The sequence below is a fragment of the Girardinichthys multiradiatus genome, chromosome 19, assembly GCF_021462225.1.
Source record: "Girardinichthys multiradiatus isolate DD_20200921_A chromosome 19, DD_fGirMul_XY1, whole genome shotgun sequence".
Taxonomy (NCBI): Eukaryota; Metazoa; Chordata; class Actinopteri; order Cyprinodontiformes; family Goodeidae; genus Girardinichthys; species Girardinichthys multiradiatus.
The window spans coordinates 6,730,849-6,751,514 of record NC_061811.1 but is presented as its reverse complement, the minus strand read 5'-3'; the positions used below and the strand labels follow the sequence as shown (position 1 = coordinate 6,751,514).

Sequence of the window (20,666 nt, the reverse complement as noted above, 5' to 3'; positions counted from 1 at the left end):
ATTCTGATCCTACCATCTGTATGATGCAATGATATAGCCAGAATTGTGACTCAAATTTATCGGACAACATTTTTTCATGTTTTGTTATTGTTTAATGAGTCTGTGTAAATTGTAGATTCAGTTTTCTGTTCTTACCGAACAGAAGTGGCACACAGCGTGGTCCTCTGCTGCTGTAGCAGATCTTCTACAAGGTCTGGTGCTTGCACGCATCCTACATAAATAGTATTCAGCAAACCTTGGTTGTAATGAGTGTTTTATGAGCTTTATCTGAACCTTTCCTTCCTCTCAAACCAGTCTGCTCCTCTGACATCAACAAGGCATTTTCATCCTCATATCTGCCACTCACTGAGTATTTTCTTTTTTTCTGACCATTCTCTGTAAACTAGAGAAATGGCTGTGCAGTTAAACTTATTCATGCAGATCAGCAGTTTGTGAAATACTCAGACCAGCTAGTCTGGCACCAACATGTCATGTTCAAGGTCATTCATTTTCATCCCTTTGTTTTCCATACTGATGTTGGTTTCAATTTCAGCAAGTTGATGTTCACCATATCTAGATGGCGAAATGTGATGAGTTGCTGCCATGTGATTGCTTGATAGACTAGCTGTGTTAACAAGTGATTGAACAGATGCACCTTATAAAAAGGCTGGTGAATATGCAATCTTTTTAGTGGCCAGTTTACAAAGCAGAATAAACTAAAATGAGGCAGCAACTTTCACAAAAAAACCTTTTCCATTCACTGACTGTAGTTTTCCTTGTATAGACCCAACATTCACCCTTTCTGATGATTTAATCAACACTTAAGCTGAGTTCTTAACTGGAAGGGGCATGGCTGGGGAAACAACAACATGTAACAAGACATAGTCTCAGTTGAATAGAAAACACTGTCTCGTTTGAGCTATATGTGGTGCCACTTGGGTGGAGTCCCGACACTGTAGCTTACTGCATCAAATGGCCTGTGTGGGTAGAAAAACTGAATAAATAGGTTAGTCCTCATGGTTTGAGAAATAATTACTGCTCAAATAGAGTGGAGCCAGATAACAACCTGTCTCTGGTCTGCATCCCAGTTTAGCCTAAACCTGAAAAGTTGCAAGTGACACAACTCTACTTACATCATCTGGAGCTGTGCATGACAAGCCAAGACAGTTTTACTTCTGGATAAAACCTGTTTGTCCTAATCATACACCATGAGAGGTTTAGCCAGATGCAGTTTCTCAAATGGCTTTTTGACTATTTAAATACTTTTCTTGTGTGTGTGTCTGTTGCAGTGTCTGGAGACGAACATCTCAACTCTGCAGAGGATGAAGAAGATGATTAAGGCTATACACACGTCTGGACTCTGTAAGCATCTAAACAGTGCATCCATTAGTGTGGAAAAATGGGGGAAGGGTACCAGGACTGCAAGTTCTGTTGTTGAAACTGACAAAAAAAGCGTTGTTTTTTTTCCGCTAGTACTCCATCAAAGCCAGTGTTTACAGGAAGTAGCAGTTCAAACTTTGACGAACAATTGCTTTAAACATAATACACTGATTATTGGTATTGTTTATGATCCACAGTGAATGTGTTCAGCTGTTTTCCAAATTTATTTTTATACTGATTTGCAGTGCAAGTCTTCATATAGTAAAAGACACTAAGTAACATGCTACTGGTAGAGAGGGTGACTCAGTTTGTTACTTGGCCTGGAGGTAAAGTCAAGTTGCAAATCAGACTTAAGTCTTATCTTACTTGTAATTGTCCCTCAAAGCCACGCGACTTGCACCTCAAAGAATTAGTACTTGTATTGGACTGGCTCCTTAAAACGAGCAACTTGTCCTGGAGTTGCCCCTCAAAGACATACAACTTGTCTTAGACTTGGCCTGGAAAACTTAAGACTTGACCTGGACTTGCCCCTCACAGACCTGACACAAGACTTGGGCTTAGAACAAATAACTTCTTAACAACGTTGTGGACAAGTTTGAAAAAAATCGAAAGCAGAACTGCCTTGCTTTTCATAAATTTGTAGAAATAAATATGCCACTTTGTAGAACATACGTGTTGAACATGCACATGTTTACCTCTAGAAGTTGTCTTCTTAAACACCTGGGTGTGTCAGTCTCGATCACACATCACACCCTATGATGTGGAAGATGTCATGAAAAAACGCTCTGAGTTGGCACTGTTATTGCCAAATTATTGTTGAAAAATTAACGGCTCTAATGTACATGTTTAAATCCAAAAAGTACAAAAGCCGTCCTTGATTACAGTATTCTTTCCTAAACGACATGCCTATTTAGTATCTTTTTTTGGGGAAAAATGTCAGCATCTATTATTGCAAGATAAACAGTTTAGTGCTTTGGGAAGCCTCCTCATGTTTTATTGTCTAATCTTTAGCCAGATGATGTCAGGAAGCTAATGTGAGGGCTGGTTGTTTAGAGGACAGGGACAGGTTCCTTGTGTGGATGATGATGGGTAATTGTGTTTATATTAAATAAAGAGAGTGTGTTTCAGAGGTGTCTGTGTTAAAACAAATGGCATGCGTGGTTTTGGCAACAATCTGCCGCTCAGTTCAGTGACCTTGTAATCCAGCAAGTCAGACTGTTACACTACTAAGAGCGTGTCATGCAGATCTTCATCAGTGTAATTCTGCAGGAATATTTCAGATATGAGCACTCTCTCAAAAATGTTCAAAACAATTGAGTAACACGTTTTAAATTTGTTTTCTCTGGTTAGGAACCTGCTTCCCATTTCGAGTATTTAACTTTTTTTCGTTGCCAGAATGAGCAGGCTGCAGTGAATTAAGACACCAGATATAGTCAGCAGCGTTCCCGGATCTGTAAAGAGGTGCATCATTACTACCATGCTATTCCTGTTTATCCAAGTAAAATCATATGAAGGCGTTCCGGTAATGGGATGATTGGAGGCCAATTGGAAGACTATTTATTACTTCTACATAAACAGAGCAAGTTGTAGACCCAATCGCACGTGGAGAACTCCGTCTTTTTTTCATTCACATAAACTTTATGAACACGTTTGCTGTGGTTTGTGACTCTGAGTGGGTTCTAGCAGACCTGTTAAAGTGTAGAATCTCTCTGGCGGTATTTGGCTCTTAAAGGTTGGCTGTAAAATCACCATCAGGTTCTTTGGTGACTCAGTTGTTTGTTGTGTGGGACTTTCATGCATCTCTTTGGAAAATCAAAGTTCCTTTGCCATAAATTTTCCATTAGATATTTTTCTGATTAAATGTTAGGTAAATGATCATGTCTTTTATTTTTGGGGTCAGTTTGAACTGTAAGTTGAAAACCTTCTCTTTTACCCTGGCTGGTTTTTTTGTGTGGTTTCACATTCTGTTTATATAATTTACATCAGCTTACAGTGAGAACATGTCTCTTTTACTTCAGAATTGTTGCTCCTTTGGAAACGTAATAAAACTGACCACTGAGTGTGACAATGAGAGAGAAACAGGCTTGACTTGTAGCACAAAAAAGCTGTTATTTTCAGCCATAAAACTATAACTGATGATTTTATAGAGACCTTACGTTTTTGAAAGGTGTGTTTTGCTGATGCAGAGTTCTGTGTTCTGGAGCAGGGGAAAAGAGAGCAAATAGTCTTGTTTAGAACCTGCATGTAATTGAAGTCAGCCTTCATGCAACGTGTTGCAACAAACTGAAATCTCATCACAGAAAACTGAGACCTTGGGAGGAACTTAGAGAGTGCTAAAGCTGCTGTCCATCTGTTTCCTATTTTGCCATGTATATGGGCATAAACAAAACACCTGTTACATGGATGTAAACTAAATGAAGGAGATTTGGTGGAACATGAACTCCTGGTGACGTATTTGCTGTGTGTGCAACACCTTCAATGTGCTCCTATTGTTAACAGTTCATATATATAACAGTGTTCTGTTTCCTTATGGCCAGGACTTTTACTTTTCTCCAATGTCACCATGTATTTTTATTCTTTCCCTACCAGGGATCAACTGACCATCTGGAAATGAAATTTCAATCCTCCCTTAGTGCCACCAAGTGGTCAAATAATTACCAGTCGTAAGATGGTTTATGTAGGGATCAAATTGTGTATTCTACAGTGTTATAGAGTGTTAGAAAAGCAATGTGGGAGCATCATTTTCTTATGGCATAATGTCTCCCAAACAAAAGGCTGACACGCAACGGTGTGGTGGAGTGTTTATAAATATATATATATATATAAAGAGGATATCTGGAGATCTGTCTCTCTTCTCCTGTCGTTCTGAATGTGATATAACACAGAAATGTGCGGTTAGATTCCTTTAATTTTTGTTAGACCTTTTTAGTGGCTATGTAGTGACTCTACATAAGTATAAAGTGTAATCTCTTGGACAGAATAATCAGTTTTACTATTTGCGGTTAAATTTCCACATTTTAGTTTAGAACATTTTCTCCCTTGACACAGTGGCTCTCAGGGGAGAAAATGTTCCAGGTCTCATAGTTGACAAACACCATTGAGTTTAACTGGGAGATGACTGAAACAAAATAATGGAGTTATTCAACCAGTAAGAAATTGTTGGTATCCTCTCACCCAAAAACACCACTTTGATGTTTCAGGGTCGATCGAGAAAGAACTTCCTCCCCACCAGGTTTATAAAACTGAAGTAGAAACCTCTGTTTGTCTGTTTCCAACTGTACTATATGTCTGTTTAGTTCATTTCTGCTAATTTGAACAGAACGAAACACAAAAGCTTCTCCACTAAAAAAACAATTTATTTTGCTTGAACTGTTCATTTCTTTGTTCATTAAAAAAGAATCCATCTGTGAGGCAATGTACACCAAACTGGGGCCCATGTTGTTGTTCTTCAACTCATAATATGACTTTCTCAATTAGGAAGCTTAAATATATAGTATGAGCTTATAAGAACTGCTAAGACATAACAGATATTTATATTGCATTAATGCATACAGCAGCAGCATAAATAAAATACGTTCATTTGCCTTTCAGGTATCTCGCACAAAAGATATCAATAGAGAAAATTTTATATTTGATTGTTTCACTGAGTTGTTTCACATTGGACAATAGAGATGATGAGGAATATTTAGCAAACAGGATCATAGATATTTGATATGAATATAAGCGAATGTCAAACAATGATAAACCAACGTATATTCCTCAAAATACAGCTCTTGAACCTCCCTAAGTGTCTCCTGCTCTAGGATTGTGTAAACCAGTCCATGTTTGTCTGTTAGAATGACGAAGCCTGTCAGCCATCATCAGATCTTCTAAACTTGCAGTAGAAGTGTGAGTAATTCTCTTTTTTCATTTTCTGCTTCTGCCTTCATGGTCTGCTTGTCTGTGTTTTGTTTTTTAGCACATGTGGAAAACAAAGAGCAGTATATTGAGGTGATGGAGAACCTGGGGAACAGCCACCTGACCCAAGACAGCAATGAAATCTCCACAGGCTTCCTTAACTTGGCTGTTTTCACCAGAGAGGTCACGGCTCTCTTCAAAAACCTGGTGAGGGGAAAAAGTGCAAAGGGGAACATGAACCACAAAGATATAGACAAAAGAGTATTTCACAAAAAAGACAAAATAAAGATGAAAAGAAGCCGCAAACCCAGATCATAGTGTAACTTGAACACCAATTGTGCATGAAGAAAGGGGTTTTTAACAGCTGCACCCTTTGCCTGGGACTGTCCAGAACCTCCCACTGATAATCTCTGGGGTGATGATAATTTATCCCAGAACCTCCATGCGTGAGTCAGCATCAACACACATTCACCAAACACTCCCCTCATATGTCAGTTAGGGCCTCTGAGCGGAGACGATGCCTAACAGATGTTACAAGTGGGTCAGAATGATCAAAATAAGCTATTTAAGGAGATGCACAGTAATAATAGCATACATTGATCTTCACTCGCAGGTTGTGCTGTGTCAGAACTAAATGTGTTATCAACTTGCTTACCTTCAGTTCCTGGATACACACAGCCAGAGCTATCCTTCCAGAGTCCAGGCCCCTGTGTCAATATAGCAAGGGTAGCTGTACAGTCAGCTATAGGAAGTGGTTGGACAGTATTTATCTTACAGGAGAGCAGTTCACCAGAAACGCTGGAAAGACATTTCCAGATTTAACACTATGAGCCTGTAAAATGGTTAACTGGAGTTCATTAATAATTATGCAGCAACGCTGTGACCCAAAAGAACTATTTGATTTACTTCCCTGTCTGGAAATGGTGGTAGCTGGGTTCATGAGCAGTGGCTCTTAAAGTGTTCACACCCCGGATAAATTGTCAGGTTTGAGACCATGAATAAAAAATTTTAAAACTATTTCCATCTTTAATGTGGCATGTATGCTGTACAATTCAATTGTGAAAAAATATATATATATGTATATGTGTGTGTATATATATATATATATATATATATGTGTGTATATATATATATATATATATATATATATATATATATATATATATATATATATATATATATATATATATATATATATATATATGGAAGGAAAATGACAAGAGTGCTCAGTGTGGACGTAGTCTCTTAGGGGTGTACTCACTTTTGTTGCCGGTGGTTCAGACATTAATTGCTGTTTCTTGAGTTATTTTGAGGGAAGAATAAATTCACACTGTTATATAAGCTGCACACAGACTAATTTTCATTGTGTCAAAGTATCATTTTGTCAATGTTGTCCCATGAAAACATATACTCAAATATCTGCAGGAATGGGAGGGGTGTACTTACTTTTGTGATACACTGTATATATATATATATATGTGCTAAACCCTAAACTAATAATTCGTTAAGCACATTTTGGTTCACAAACAGTCTTTAGTTTTCCTTGGTAAGAGCCTTTTAGCCTACGACATTCTGACCGGGTAATATTTGTCCTTGTAAAAATTGTCCAAATGTGTCAAGTGTCAAGTAAAGCCATTTTTTGGTTGATTTGGATCTAATGTTGACAAAGTCCTTCTTCATCTTTAGCCTTCTGAAGGTTTTGAGTCAGACTGCTTTGTGGAACTGCTTCTAATTTCCTTCACTTTTGCCCAAAAAAAGAAACCCCAGATCATGATACTACTCCCACCAGGTTTCTCATTGCCTGTGATGTTCGTTGCTTTTGTTGATGCACAGTGTTGTTTTCGTGGCCAAATTACCCTTTGGAAAAGTGGCTCAAAAGTTTAGGCTTGGTTTTATCAGACTTTAACACACTTCCCTACAATGGGGTGTCCAAAGCTGGTCCTTAGGGGCCGGTGTCCTCCATGTTCTAGATGTTTTCCTGCTTCAGCACATCTGATTTCCACTGATGGCTGATTAACTGGCTTTTGCTGAACTGCAATCACCTGAATCAGGTGTGTTAAAAGCAGGGAAACATCTAAAACCTGCAGGACGCCGGCCCTCGAGGACGTACTTTGGACACCCCTGCCCTACATGGTTTAAGGAGATTTTAGCTGGGCCAGGATGCTTTTTTTGGAAGATAAGACTTCTGACATCGACACTATATTATAGTCCAAACACACGCTTAAAACAGGTGGGTTTTTTAATAACGCCAGGAAACTTCAGATCCTCTGTAACTTCGCATCAACCTATGACTTTCACTAAAGGATACAAATGAGCAATTGCTAGGAACTTCTTATTAGTACACCAGAGCTTTATTTTAGGGTTGATCAGATTCACTATTAATGTTTGGTGTGAACCTGAGAAGACTGTAGAAATCCGATCAAAAGGAGAATAAAAGAAAGTATTAGAGGGTTTACACACCATTTACATCCATATTTTTGTGGTTTTTCAATATTTTTTTAATCTTTCCATCATACAGGGTTGTTTGTTTTTTAGTTGAGTTGTTCAGGATATTTGTCACATTAAGAAGGAAGAAGTTTTGACATTTATTATAGTTTTATTTTTGTCATATGTTATGACTGTTAAGTGTAACCTTTTTGGTAACCTATTGTTGCTTTCTGATTCATCCTTCCTTTATTTATTGCCAAATTAAATTTACCTCCCAAATCTGAATTTCATTTCAACCCACCCTTTACCGTTAACAAACACTCATTATCATAATTGCATCACACAGCTCCTCAGATCTGATGGTTGTTATTGGGTGACTCACAAGTTCAAAATGAGTGCATCTCCGTGTTTTGGGGTTGTTCATTCTTGTTCCCAGAAATGCAGGCCTATTGGGAAATACAGTAAATGTGTTGAATAAATTTTGTGTGTGTGTGTGTGTGTGTGTCTGTGTGTGTGTGTGTGTGTGTGTGTGTGTGTGTATGATGGCTCATGTGTCAGTTGATGGCTGCCATATGTGATGATGTAAAGGAAGCTTTTACTCTCTCTGCTCATTTGCTGTTTGCTTGCACCTTTAGGTGCAAAACCTCAACAACATCATGGCGTTTCCTCTGGAAAATGTTCTGAAGTCTGAACTCCGGGACAGTAGATTAGTGAGTATGGATATCTTGACAAATAAGATTTGGGTGGAGACATCGTCTGGAGATTTTAAATTGCATTTAGCAGCTACTAGCACACACAAAGATTCTAACATTTCAGTTTCAAATCAACTGCAACCTCAGCAGCTAAATATTCATTATGAATTCATTACATTTACTGCCTAGCTTATTTAAAAATGTTTTAGTTTTATGATAATCAAAGAAATCCTTTGGTCTACAGGCTCTGTGTAAATATTGGTCTTATGTAATATTCTAGTTTTCTAAGAAACTTAATTTTGGACTTTCATTAGCTGTAACCATTTAAAACAAAATTACCATAAATAAACATCTTTTAATTTATCAGTCTCTGAGTAATGAGTTTCAATTTTGTTTTAGCAAAATTAATTAACTCTTCAACAATATTCTTATTACTTGACTGTGCACCATTGACCTATGTTTTATACAAGGACAGTAAGACATGTTTTCATTGTCAAATACTGGGGGGGGGGGGGGAGACATCCCAGTAAGTAATAGGATGGAGTTCCTTACAAAAACCAGCAGGCTTTAGAGACGAATGTACTACTACCAGAAATGTGCTTTTAGGGTTAAATTCCTTTTTAGGAAAATGATGCAATCAATGATACTAAGAGAAAAGCCTCAGTCTGTGTTGAGTCTCAGCTGAGCCTGCATAATAGAATCAGAATTAGCTTTACTGGCCAAGATTGTGTGCAAAAACAAGAAATTTGACTTCAATTTTACACACGCACAGCGTACACACGTTAAGTATAAATATATAAACTTCAGATAAAATAAAACATAAAAAGAACAATAGGTACGTATATTTGTATGAATGATAATATCTGAGGTTATTTTATACAGATTATGTAAACTTGAGTAAAACCTAGCTATGCTTCAGTACTGCACTCACATGTCTTCTCAGTATTTTGGTCCTCTTGATTCACCATGCCAACAGTCTGGTGAGTTATAACAGGTAATGCTTTCGTAAGCTCCCGTCACTCCCCTGTCTTTCAACAGCTGATTCCATGACCGGACTTTGTTTCTCTATCTCTGTGGCGGATGGCAAATTGCCACTGAAATCTTGTTCTGCAAGATGGTGCACAGGTTAATGTAACACAGGTAATTACGTCTCAGTTCTGTAACAATTTTTCTCTCTTACAGGAGCTCAAGAAACATATGGAGAAGAGTTGGAAGGATTACGACATAAAATTGTGATTATTAAATTATTATTATTATTACCTTTGACTAGAGCTAGAAGTAAGACACAAATGTTATTTAAGATTTTTTCCTTGCTTGTGGCATCATACTCTTTGAACGTTTTTGTATTTTGTTGCATTAAAACAAAACTTCAGTGTATCCTATTGGAATTTTATGTGATAAATCGTGAAGTGGAAGAAAAGTGATGCATAGTTTAAAATGTTCTACAAATAAATACCTGAAAATGGTTTATTTAATCTGTTACCCCTAAATAAATTTTGTGCAACAAATTGCCTTCAAAGGTCACCTATTAAGTAATTAGTTTCCCTCTGTGTGAAATTTAAGTATAAATCTAGGTGTTCTCTGAAGACCTCAGAGGTACAGAGGAAGACCAAGCAACAAAGTAGACAGGTCAGGGAGAAAGTTGTAAAGAAGTTTAAAGCAGGGTTAGGTTATAAAATAATATCCCAACCTTTGAATATCTCACAGAGCTGTGTTCAATCCATAATTGAAAATTGGAGTATGATAAAAATAGAAAATGACTGAGCCTTAATCAGGAAGCAGCACATAGGGCTTTGTACGTCTAGAGCAGCAGATATTCCACACTCAGGTAGGGGAATCTGTTGTTTGCACAAATATTAGGTGCTCTAGTCAGAGGACACAAAAGTTAAACTTTTTGGTCTACATTGCTGGTTTCACTGTGTGGCTGAAAGCTAACACTGAACATCCCCACAGGAAGGCATGGTGATGTCACCAACATGCTGTGGGGACGTTTTTCTTCGGCAGGGACACAAGAAGCTAGTCAACGTTGGAGGGAAAATGAATGGAGCTAAATACAGTGCAATCCTTTGACTGAGTTAGGGTAACCTTCCAGCAGGATAGCAACCCTAAACATACAGCCACAGCTACAGTGGAATGGTTTAGATCAGAGCTTATTCATGTGTTAGAATGGCCCAGTAAAAGTCCAGTTCAGAATCTGTGGCAAAAGTTGATGTTCACAGATGCCCTACAACCAAGCTGACTGAGCTTGAGCAATTTTACAAAGCTTGTAGAGTTATACCCCAAAAGACTAACAGTACTGACTCAAATCCACACCACAGCTTTTAGATTTTTATTTGGAAAAAAAGAAAACCCTGTATCATTTTTCTCTTCTTCACAACTGCACTACTCTGTGGTGCCCTGTCATATAAAGTCCTTATTAAATATTGAAGTTTGTGGGTTTAACAGAAGAAAATGTGAGAATATTCAGTAAATACTTTTGCAGAGCACTGAAAGTTAACAGAATAACATGCCATCCATTTCACTGCAATAAAATAAAGCTCAGGCACTCTTTACAGCTACCATCTGATCTTCAAAGGATGATGTCAAGTGTTTTCTAATGATATAAAGACACACCTTTCCCATGTTCTCTTTCCTCCAACTTCCCAGATCAGGAAGGAATATGAGTTAGTTAGAAAAGAAGCATTCTATAATATAATTACACAACATTATTACAGCAGAAATAAATGTTGAAACATGTCATAGTGCTAAATGATTGAGAACGATCCTGCCTTCGTTGTCTTAAATTTAGTTTCCTTCTTCCCTTATTAGAGCGAAGCAGGAAAAGGAAAGAAGGGAGAAGACGCGGCAGCTGGGGCTTATGAGGAGAGAGGGATCCGAAGGAGGGGAGGACATGGAAAGGGAGAGGAGGATCTTCCAGCTGCAGATGTGTGAGGTGAGAGGTGCCAGGGATCAGGGCCAGTCAAAATATTAAAACTTAGACTCTTTTGCTTACCTGAACTGGGTTTTATTTATTATTACATGGGAGGTCTGCCTTGGGGATTGTATATTCCATCTGCAAATTGACATTTTCCTTACTCATCAGTTATGTGCTTCTTTTTGTTGGCCATTCACAAAAACCCCAACAAATACAGTTAAAATTTAATGCTGCAAAGCAACAAAATGCAAAAAGAGATATGAATACTTTTGAAACACTGTATAGTAAATGGCTATAAATGATCTAGCTGGTTTTCACATTGAATTTTGTTGTTTCCAACTGGCTGGTCAGGCCCAAGCAAGCTGCGCATCAGCCAGCTCCTGGCAGCTGATGATTTCTCGTTGCATCTCGGGTTCCAAAAGAAATCTCGTACTCGTACTCGTCGTCTTCCACTTATCCGGGACCGGGTCGCGGGGGCAGCAGATTTAGCAGAGACACCCAGACGTCCCTCTCCCCAGACACCTCCTCCAGTTCCTCCAGGGGGAGCCCAAGGCGTTCCCAGGCCAGCCGAGAGACATAGTCCCTCCAGCGTGTCCTTGGCCGTCCCCTGTGCCTCCTCCCGGTGGGACGTGCCTGGAACACCTCCCGAGGAAGGCATCCAGGAGGCATCTGGTATAGATGCCCGAGCCACCTCAACTGGCTCCTCTCGATGTAGAGAAGCAGTGGCTCTACTCAGAGCCCCTCCCGGATGGCTGAGCTCCTCACCCTATCTCTAAGGGAGTGCCCGGCCACCCTACGGAGGAAGCTCATTTCAGCCGCTTGTATCCGGGATCTCGTTCTTTCGGTCATGACCCAAAGTTCATGGCCATAGGTGAGGGTAGGAACGTAGACCGACCGGTAAATTGAGAGATTTGAGAGACGAAATCCACTGGTCCCCAAACCAGACCCCCTCCGGCCCTTGGCTGCGTCTAGAAATCCTGTCCATAAAAGTTATGAACAGGACCGGTGACAAAGGGCTGCCCTGCCGGAGTCCAACATGCACCGGGAACAGGTCCGACTTAGTGCCGGCAATGCGAGTACCCTGTAGAGGGTATAGAGCTGGTCCAGTGTTCCACGGCCGGGACGAAAACCACACTGCTCCTCCTGAAGCCGATGTTCGACTATCGGTCGGACTCTCCTCTCCAATACCCTGGCGTAGGCCTTACCAGGGAGGCTGAGGAGTGTGATCCCCCTGTAGTTGGAACACACCCTCCGATCCCCCTTCTTATGAAGGAGGACCACCACCCCAGTCTGCCAGTCCAGAGGCACTGTCCCCGTCCGCCACGCAATGTTGAAGAGGCATGTCAACCATGACAGCCCCACAACATCCAGAGATTTGAGGTACTCAGGGCGGATCTCATCCACCCCCGAAGCCCTGCCACCGTGGAACTTTTTAACCACCTCGGTGACTTCAGCCTGAGTGATGAAGGAGTCCAACCCCGGGTCCCCAGCCTCTGTTTCCACCAGGGAATGCGTGATGGCAGGATTGAGGAGATCCTCGAAGTACTCCTTCCACCACCCGATAATGTCCTCAATCGAGGTCAGCAGCCTCCCACCCCCACTGTAAACAGTGTTGGCGAAGCACTGCTTCCCCCCAAAAAAATCTAATTGCAAATATTCTCAACAGCTAAATTAAGGGACATTGTACTGAAGGTGTTGCTGCTTACAGTTGGTGTGGATCTCAGCTGAGTATGTAGGTTGTGCACAAGTAGCTGGGACCTGATGTTTGTAATTTTGAAGTGAACCAGCTGTTAACACTAGAAGAAGAGGCAGGGCAAATGGAATTTCCACTTGCTGTACAACAGCATTCCTCAATCTTTCCTTCTCCCTCCCCATTCATACACATGCTCAGGAAAACTCAGAAACACGCATGAATATAAAGAAAACAGGTCACTGAGCTGTGTCAGATACAGAGAGACAGATGTTATTTTAGTCTGTTTAATGGTGCACATAGTGTAGTCATTTCATCCACACACAGCTAAAACCTTTCTATTTCTCTGAAGTCTTTAGAGTTCATTAACCAACTGAAGTGTTTTCTAATTGCTACTGAGCACTAACAACAAGAACAAAGCTGGTAATAGTATTTTGTCAAGGAGGTCTGTGTAAAGATGTGTTTATGCTTTCAGTATCTGTTGAAGATCCAAGAGCTGAAGGTGCGTCAGGGACCTGATCTTCTCCAAAGCCTTATCAAATATTTCCAGGCCCAGCTCAGGTCAGTCTCAGGCACCAATAATTTGATTTTTTTTGCTTGTCAAACAGGAAAAAGCTGCAAATTCTCATGTGTTTATCAATTCCACTTTATACACCCCAAAAAATTTGAAAATCAAGAAAAAGTTCAGTATTGTTTGTCACTCTTTTAAGAAACTGAAACTCATATTATATAAATTTATTACATATTACATATTACTTAACTGGGCTAGGGAGAAAAGAACTGCACTGTTGCCCAGTGGTCCAAAGTCCTTTTTTCAGATAAAAGTAAAGTTTGCGTTTGAAGTGGAAATCAACGTCCAGAGTCTAGAGGAAGAGTGGAGAGGCACAGAATCCATGTTGCTTGAAATCCAGTGTGAAGGCTCCACAGTTAGTGATGATTTTGGGTGCCATGTACACATGCTTGTGTTGGTCCATTGAGTTTTCTAAAGTCCACAGTCAACTCTGCCATCTACCAGGAAATTTTAGAGCACTTCATGCTTCTGTCTGCTGACAAGCTTTAAAGAGATGCTGATTTCATTTTCCAACAGGACTCGGCACCTGCCTAAACGGTCAAATGTACCAAAAGCTGGTCCAGTTAACACGGCTTCACAATGGTTGATTGGTCAGCAAACTGGCCTGACCTGAACCCCATGGAGAACTTGTCGACCACTGTCAACAGGAAGATGAGAGACACCAGACCCAGCAATGCAGATGTCCTAAACGCATCTATTAAAGCAAACTGGACTTCCCAAGCAGCTCGGCAGAACCACAGAAATTAACATACTTTTCAGAAGCCTGATATTTCTGTCTAATAATCATCAAAAAGAAATAAAGGCTTGAAATATTCTACTACATGTGTAATAGTTCTATATAATACATGAGTTTCACTTTCTGAAATGAATAACAAAAAATACTAAACTTTTTCACAATATTGAAATTTTCTGAGATGTACCTGCAAGTCTATCAGATATTTGCCTTATTTTTATTATTCATATAAAGTACTGAGATACTTTTACAGCTTCAGCATGTGATGTTTGTTTGCTGAAAACTGTTATTTTAACTTGTATTCCACCGTGGCTTAACGTTTGTTGTTCTCTGATCGCAGTTTTTTTCAGGATGGGCTGAAAGCTGCGGAGAATCTCGCTCCTTTTATTGAGAAACTTGCTTCTTCTATTCACACGGTAAACAGTTAGTAAAGCAGGACATGAAACTTAACTTTGAAAATTGGGGAATTCCCACCCAACTTCCTAACTTTTTGGAAATCAGGGGATTTATACACACCGAGGGGGATACAGCATGAAGTCTCAGTAAAATGTTTATGCTGCCCTATATTCATCCTATTTACTGTCACACATTGATACAGACTTATTAATCCCAATGAATTAACACTCATGAACTGTTTTTTCTGACTGTTTTAACCCAAAAAAGCTTCTTTTTCGGCCCTGATCACATTATGCCAGCATGTTTACATACTGTTCACATTTCAATGTTTTTTTGAAGTTTTATTTGCCTCTGGTGACAAACAAAACTAGTTAATGCAGAACAGGGTGGTGTCTTGTATTAACTGTTCAATACAAGCGGATGTTTCAGATTCTTTCTTCACCAAAGCAGACTGTACATTACTGAACTTACAGGACCTACATTACTGTATGAGGCCCTAATCCATTTATCTATCTCTTGTTCTATCCTACCGTCAGTTAAGTGGAGTAATGTATGTTTTTCTTTTTGAGAGCTACGACTTCTGATTGAGGAGCTTACTCTCGTCTGTTTCTGCACATTTGCCTGTGAATCTATTCAGGGCATACCATATGTCATGGCTTAAAGATGCCAAGATACCACATGCAAAAAGCAAAGAGTGGACCACTTAGGTTCCCAAACTTGACACTCTTTTTGCAGGTACCTTGTGCTACCACAGCTCCTCCCACTAAATACTTTAAGGGACATGGTTGTAAGCCTTCTTCAGATCCACAAAACACATGTGGAGGGGACAACAAAGTCCCATTACCCCATAACAACACAACCAGGGTAAAGATCTGGTCCACTGTTCCACAACCAGGATGAAAAGCACCTTGCTTCTCTTAATTCCAAGGTTCAACCATCTTTCAGAGCCTCCTTTTTTCACTACCCTGGAGTACATTTTCTCAGGGCGGCTGAGAAGTGTGAACCTTCAATAATTAAAACTAACTCTCAGGTTTTATTTTTTTTAAATTGGGACCATCATCGCGGTCTGCCACTCCACATGTTTTGTCCTAGTCCTCCATGTGACATTAAAGAGACGTGTCAATCATGACAGCCCCACAATGTTCAGATTCTTCAGCATTTTGTAGCCAATCTTGTTCATCCCTGGATGTCTGATTCTTGCTTTTAATTTTTTTCATCTCTGTTATGTTGAACATCCAATGAATTATTGGAAAAATATTAGGTAAAGTGTAATTTGAAAACTTTTTTTTTTCTGTTCAACATATGCATTTTTAGGCGTTTTTACATATTCCTGTCTTGCACTGCTGTCTCAGGCACAGGTAGTCTCTGTGGTTCCAGTGAGGTTGTTTTATGCTTCCTGTATAAAACAGAGAAAAAACTGAATTTAGTGTGATTGTTATAGGCCTGCATCTTGAAACCAATAGACCTAATGATGATTGAGGTGAAATCTGTGTATGTTTCTGAGCAAATGCCTCTGCAGCTCCAAGGCTCGTATAGCTGGGACCGAGCGGACTGTATGGGATTTCACTTGATTTACCCCTCAGCCTTCCTGTGGCTTCCATGTGTGTTTCACAGCCAATGTTAGCTTTAATATTGTAACCATATTGCATGCATGAGGCAGTCCTGTGTTGCATTTTTATTTTATTTTGGTATAACTCCAGATTCAAAAGTCAGAACTGTATCATATTTGTGTTGTCCTGATTATCTCCAGGTGATGTTATGCTAGATTGTAACGTGTGCACGTACCATACATATTGACGCTATCTAAGCCTTAGTTTAACCAATACCGAACATCCACACACACACACGCTCTCTGGACCTTTTTCCTTCAGTTGTAATGAGTCACCAAACAGGTATACTTTGTCCTCCGGAAAAATTCCAGGAAACCTCTTTTAGATTTTATTACCTTTCTTCCGTTTCATTTTCGTTCTAACTTAGTTGCAACCACCAAATCCTCTCTCCTCGTGTGTGACCGCCACACCCTCCCTCTCCAAGTTTAACGTAGAGCCATACACGTCGTCTGCTTGTTTCTCAAGGATGAAGCTAAAAGATTCCCTTATTTTCATATTTTCCTTGTTACAAAACCAATTTCTCCAACCACTGGTCTCCAGTGTGGTTTCCATTCTGCAAAGGACTACTAGAAACAGGCTGCTAGCATTAATACTGGGAGCGTTAGATGTTTTTCTAGTTCGTCTGGGGCAGAACACTGACCTGTTCAGACATGCAAGACCTTAACCTCAAGAAGGAAGTGAAAATCAAATATGTATCATGCTTCCCAGTAAATAAAAATGCAAAAAGGACTTGGCTAATGCTTGGCTCATGCTTCACAGGAGAAAACCGTCTTCTTTCCTGATATAAAAAGAAATATCGAGCTCCGGTTTGCATTATTCTAGACCATTACAGAAGGTTCTAATAGAGCTTCTATACCCTATAATAATATTACAGATGATCTGATGAACCATCAGGACACATAACATGCTTCTCTACCAGTCAATTTTATATCGCATTTGTCAGGTTAAGTAAAACAGTTTTATGTGTTGTAGATGCGATTGGAGCAGGATGAGGAAGTAAAAAAACTCCTTCAGCTGAGCGATTCTCTCAAGTTACTTCTGCAAGTCGAGGGCAAAGAGGTGAGTTCTAATATGCTTCATTCACAGAACAGTATTTCATTTGACCAGGAATGTCCAATTGAGATATCACATTGAGCACAGGTTTTCAAAAGTTCACTACTACATGTAAATATGATTCTACTGTACAATTAATAGTTTCATCTACAAAGGAACCAGATCTATTTCAAAATAATATATATATAATTGGGAAAAGAAAGTGGTCCCAAGACTGAACCTTGAGGAACACCCTTAAATTATGTATTTATGTTTTAGACTTATATAGTTACACAAATCCACCGTGCATCCTGCTGGCCTGGTGCATACCTTAAATGAGTAAGTGTATGTGCAAAATAGGAGCTCTAAAGACATAAAGTACATGTTAGATGCCTCAACCATTAAGTGATTAATCTACTTTGTTTAATTGTTCTGGATTGTATTTACATAATGATGCACATAACTAATTTAATGTATTAAGTGAAGTGCTTAATCCCTCTTTGTATCCCAGGAGTACCTGAACCGGAAGAATTCTGGCAATGGCTATAGCATCCACCAACCACAAGGAAACAAGAAATACGGGACAGAGAAATCTGGCTTCCTCCAAAAGAAGAGTGATGGGTACATACACACATGAGGGTTTAGTAAACAAGATTTATTTTTATTTTTATTAGATTTGCACATACAGTTCTTGTCAGAAGTTTCCATCCATTCTTAAAGCTTAGTGCAAATGGATGTTTCCTGGCACTGACATGGCTTTTAATGATAGGTAATTGGTTAGTTCAATGTATGCTTGGGATCTTGGTACTGTTGAAACACCACATGTGCCCAAATTTCAACCATTTGACCCAAACTGGCCCCTTACAGGTAAAGGGAAGTTGTTCTGAATGTTCAAAAAAAAAAAAAAAAAAAGGGAAACACTTCGGCTAAAGCTCATCATAAAATGGAAAATGTTGGAACATCAGAGACAGAGAAGCAAAATGCCTTCTGGAGAAATGTCTTATGGTCAGACGAGACAAAGATTGAGCTGTTTAGCCAAATGAAAAGGCTTCCAAATCTATGAACACTGTACCAGCTGTTAAGCATGGTAGTGAGAGCATCATGCTGAGGGTCTATTTAGCTATGAATACTACTGGTGGATCGCACAAAGTGGATGGATTAATGAAGGAGTAGGCCTATCTCCAAATGTTCCCATTTCATTACAAATTTGCTAGATGGTTGAAACTTGGACAAAATTAAGTGTTCCTGGGGCGCAAAGGTAAAACGGACGACCAATATTCAGAGGCTTCAGTCTTCGATGCAGCGACCTTTGCTACATGTCTTCCCCCTCTCTCCAACCCCTTTCCTGTCAGCTTACTGTCAAAAAAGTTAGAAAAATAAAGGCCAGTAGTGTCACAAAAAGTATATGAAAAAAATATAAGTGTTCCCATAACAAAGATTCTAAACACGCATCCCTGCTGGTTTTGGATGGATGAAGCAGCCTATGCTTAAGTTTCTGCAATGCCCCCATCTCACCCTTGTTTGTGGACCAAGATTAAAAACCAGATCTTCACCATGAAACCAACCAGTTTAAATAAACTCTTGAAGAATTTTCAGAGGCAATGATGCCAGAAGCTTGCTGATGACTACAGAAGTGTGTGGTTTTTTTTTTCACAACTAAGGGATTTTGAATCAGTCATAATTCCAACTTATGCACCGGTTTTTAAAATTCTTGGAACATTATTCTTGATATCTTAGTTATCAAGAATAATAAGGCCTAAATTGAATGTACATTAATGCTGATGATGAGTTTTTGTAAACCTTTGATTGGAACTGTATTTTGCATTGGAGAGGAGATGATATGATTCATTTACTCTCATGTTTGGACACTGTTTGGTGTTTATAGTGCAATCTTTTCTGTTTTCTTGAGCCTTTTAAAGTTAGAAATACAACTCAAAGAAGCAGAAGAGATCTGAGCCAGTTAAGGAGGCATGAAAAGGGAGGGGCAAAGTCAAGCCTTCTCTGGCCCATCTGGTTTTCATTATTATGGGATGAAGAGCCGAGCAGGGGCCTCTCCTTTGGAGTTTATTGGCAAACTGGCTAGCTGAGCAGGTCCAACTTTTGTGTCACACACACACACACACACACACACACACACACACACAGTGAGAGAGTTAGATTAACGTGAGATTTTAAGGGGGATGTGGTTCAGTTGAATAAATGACAGACCGGAGGAGAGTAAACCCCCTTACGCCAGTGACAGCAAACAAAAGATGTTCTCTGCTTTTTTTGTACCTGGTTCAGTTGAGTTGATGAAAACAGGGATGGAGTCATAATATGTGTTCATATCTACCCAAACCAAGGTTGCATGTTGGCTCAGGACCTCATTGTGGTCTTTGCCACAAATCACACTTAGTAGTAATGTTAGCTCACTAGTATAACGTCAGAGTTTTTCCTTTTACACTTTGACATTGTAGGATCAGGAAGGTTTGGCAGAGGAGGAAATGTGGAGTCAAATTTGGATACTTGACTATTTCCCACAGCACAGTGAGTAATAATATTTTTAGCTTTCTTCATTCAAAGGCAGAAAAGTAGCCTAAACTAAGTGATAAAAACCCTGTTTGTTTTCAGATAAACCGACCACCTGCCAAACTGAACCTTCTGACCTGTCAGGTGCGGCCAAACCCGGAGGACAGGAGGACATTTGATTTGGTCACTCGTATGTTTATTTTTACCTAAAATGGATCCATAAAAGATTAAATAATGACTGAATGGGTTCTAAGTGAGTTTGGGACCTTCTTATTTTTTTTTTGTAAGTTCCAACATGTTTACCTCCTGTTTGGCCTTTTTTGCAGATAATCGGACATATCATTTCCAGGCAGACGATGAGCAGGAATGCATGATGTAAGAGCTGAAGCTTCTGTGGGCTACAGATTACCTTTATTCAATTCTTATCTGATATTGTACCACCTTAAAACAAGTTTTGACAAGGCATGGCCTTTATACATTAAGCTTAGGCCTGTCTAGGAAGGATGTTTTGCAGATTTCACTCAGAAAGACTTAGTTAAAACTGGAGTTGCATAAATCAGTTTTGTAAGCCGACTTTAAATTTTATCCTGCCAATACAGATTTTAGCTGATTAAGATTTTTCTTCTTCCCCTCCACCTTAACATGGTGGAGGGGTTTGAGTGCTCAAATGATCCTAGAGGCTATGTTGTCTGGGGCTTAAATGCCCCTGGTAGGGTCTCCCATGGCAAACAGGCTATAGGTGATGGGTCAGACAAAGAGCGGTTCAAGAATTCCTCATGGGGACAAAAATATCGAGGCGCGTGATGTCGCCCGGTACGGCGGAGCCGGGGTCCCACC

At 39.6% G+C, this 20,666-nt stretch overlaps 1 protein-coding gene across 2 annotated transcripts in view; it reads left to right on the top strand.

The window, feature by feature from the left end:
• The window catches only part of asap3 (ArfGAP with SH3 domain, ankyrin repeat and PH domain 3), a 46,218-nt gene that overhangs the window by 8,507 nt on the left and 17,045 nt on the right, over positions 1-20,666 (top strand). For both annotated transcript variants that reach the window (XM_047346222.1, XM_047346221.1), the window contains exons 2-13: positions 1,269-1,341; positions 5,318-5,463; positions 8,319-8,393; positions 9,558-9,607; positions 11,184-11,307; positions 13,455-13,540; positions 14,624-14,699; positions 17,262-17,348; positions 17,833-17,942; positions 19,778-19,847; positions 19,932-20,019; positions 20,156-20,204. In XM_047346222.1, coding sequence (XP_047202178.1) covers positions 1,302-1,341; positions 5,318-5,463; positions 8,319-8,393; positions 9,558-9,607; positions 11,184-11,307; positions 13,455-13,540; positions 14,624-14,699; positions 17,262-17,348; positions 17,833-17,942; positions 19,778-19,847; positions 19,932-20,019; positions 20,156-20,204 — 1,001 coding nt within the window. In that variant the 5' untranslated portion in view covers positions 1,269-1,301. The remainder of the gene's footprint in view (positions 1-1,268; positions 1,342-5,317; positions 5,464-8,318; positions 8,394-9,557; positions 9,608-11,183; positions 11,308-13,454; positions 13,541-14,623; positions 14,700-17,261; positions 17,349-17,832; positions 17,943-19,777; positions 19,848-19,931; positions 20,020-20,155; positions 20,205-20,666) is intronic.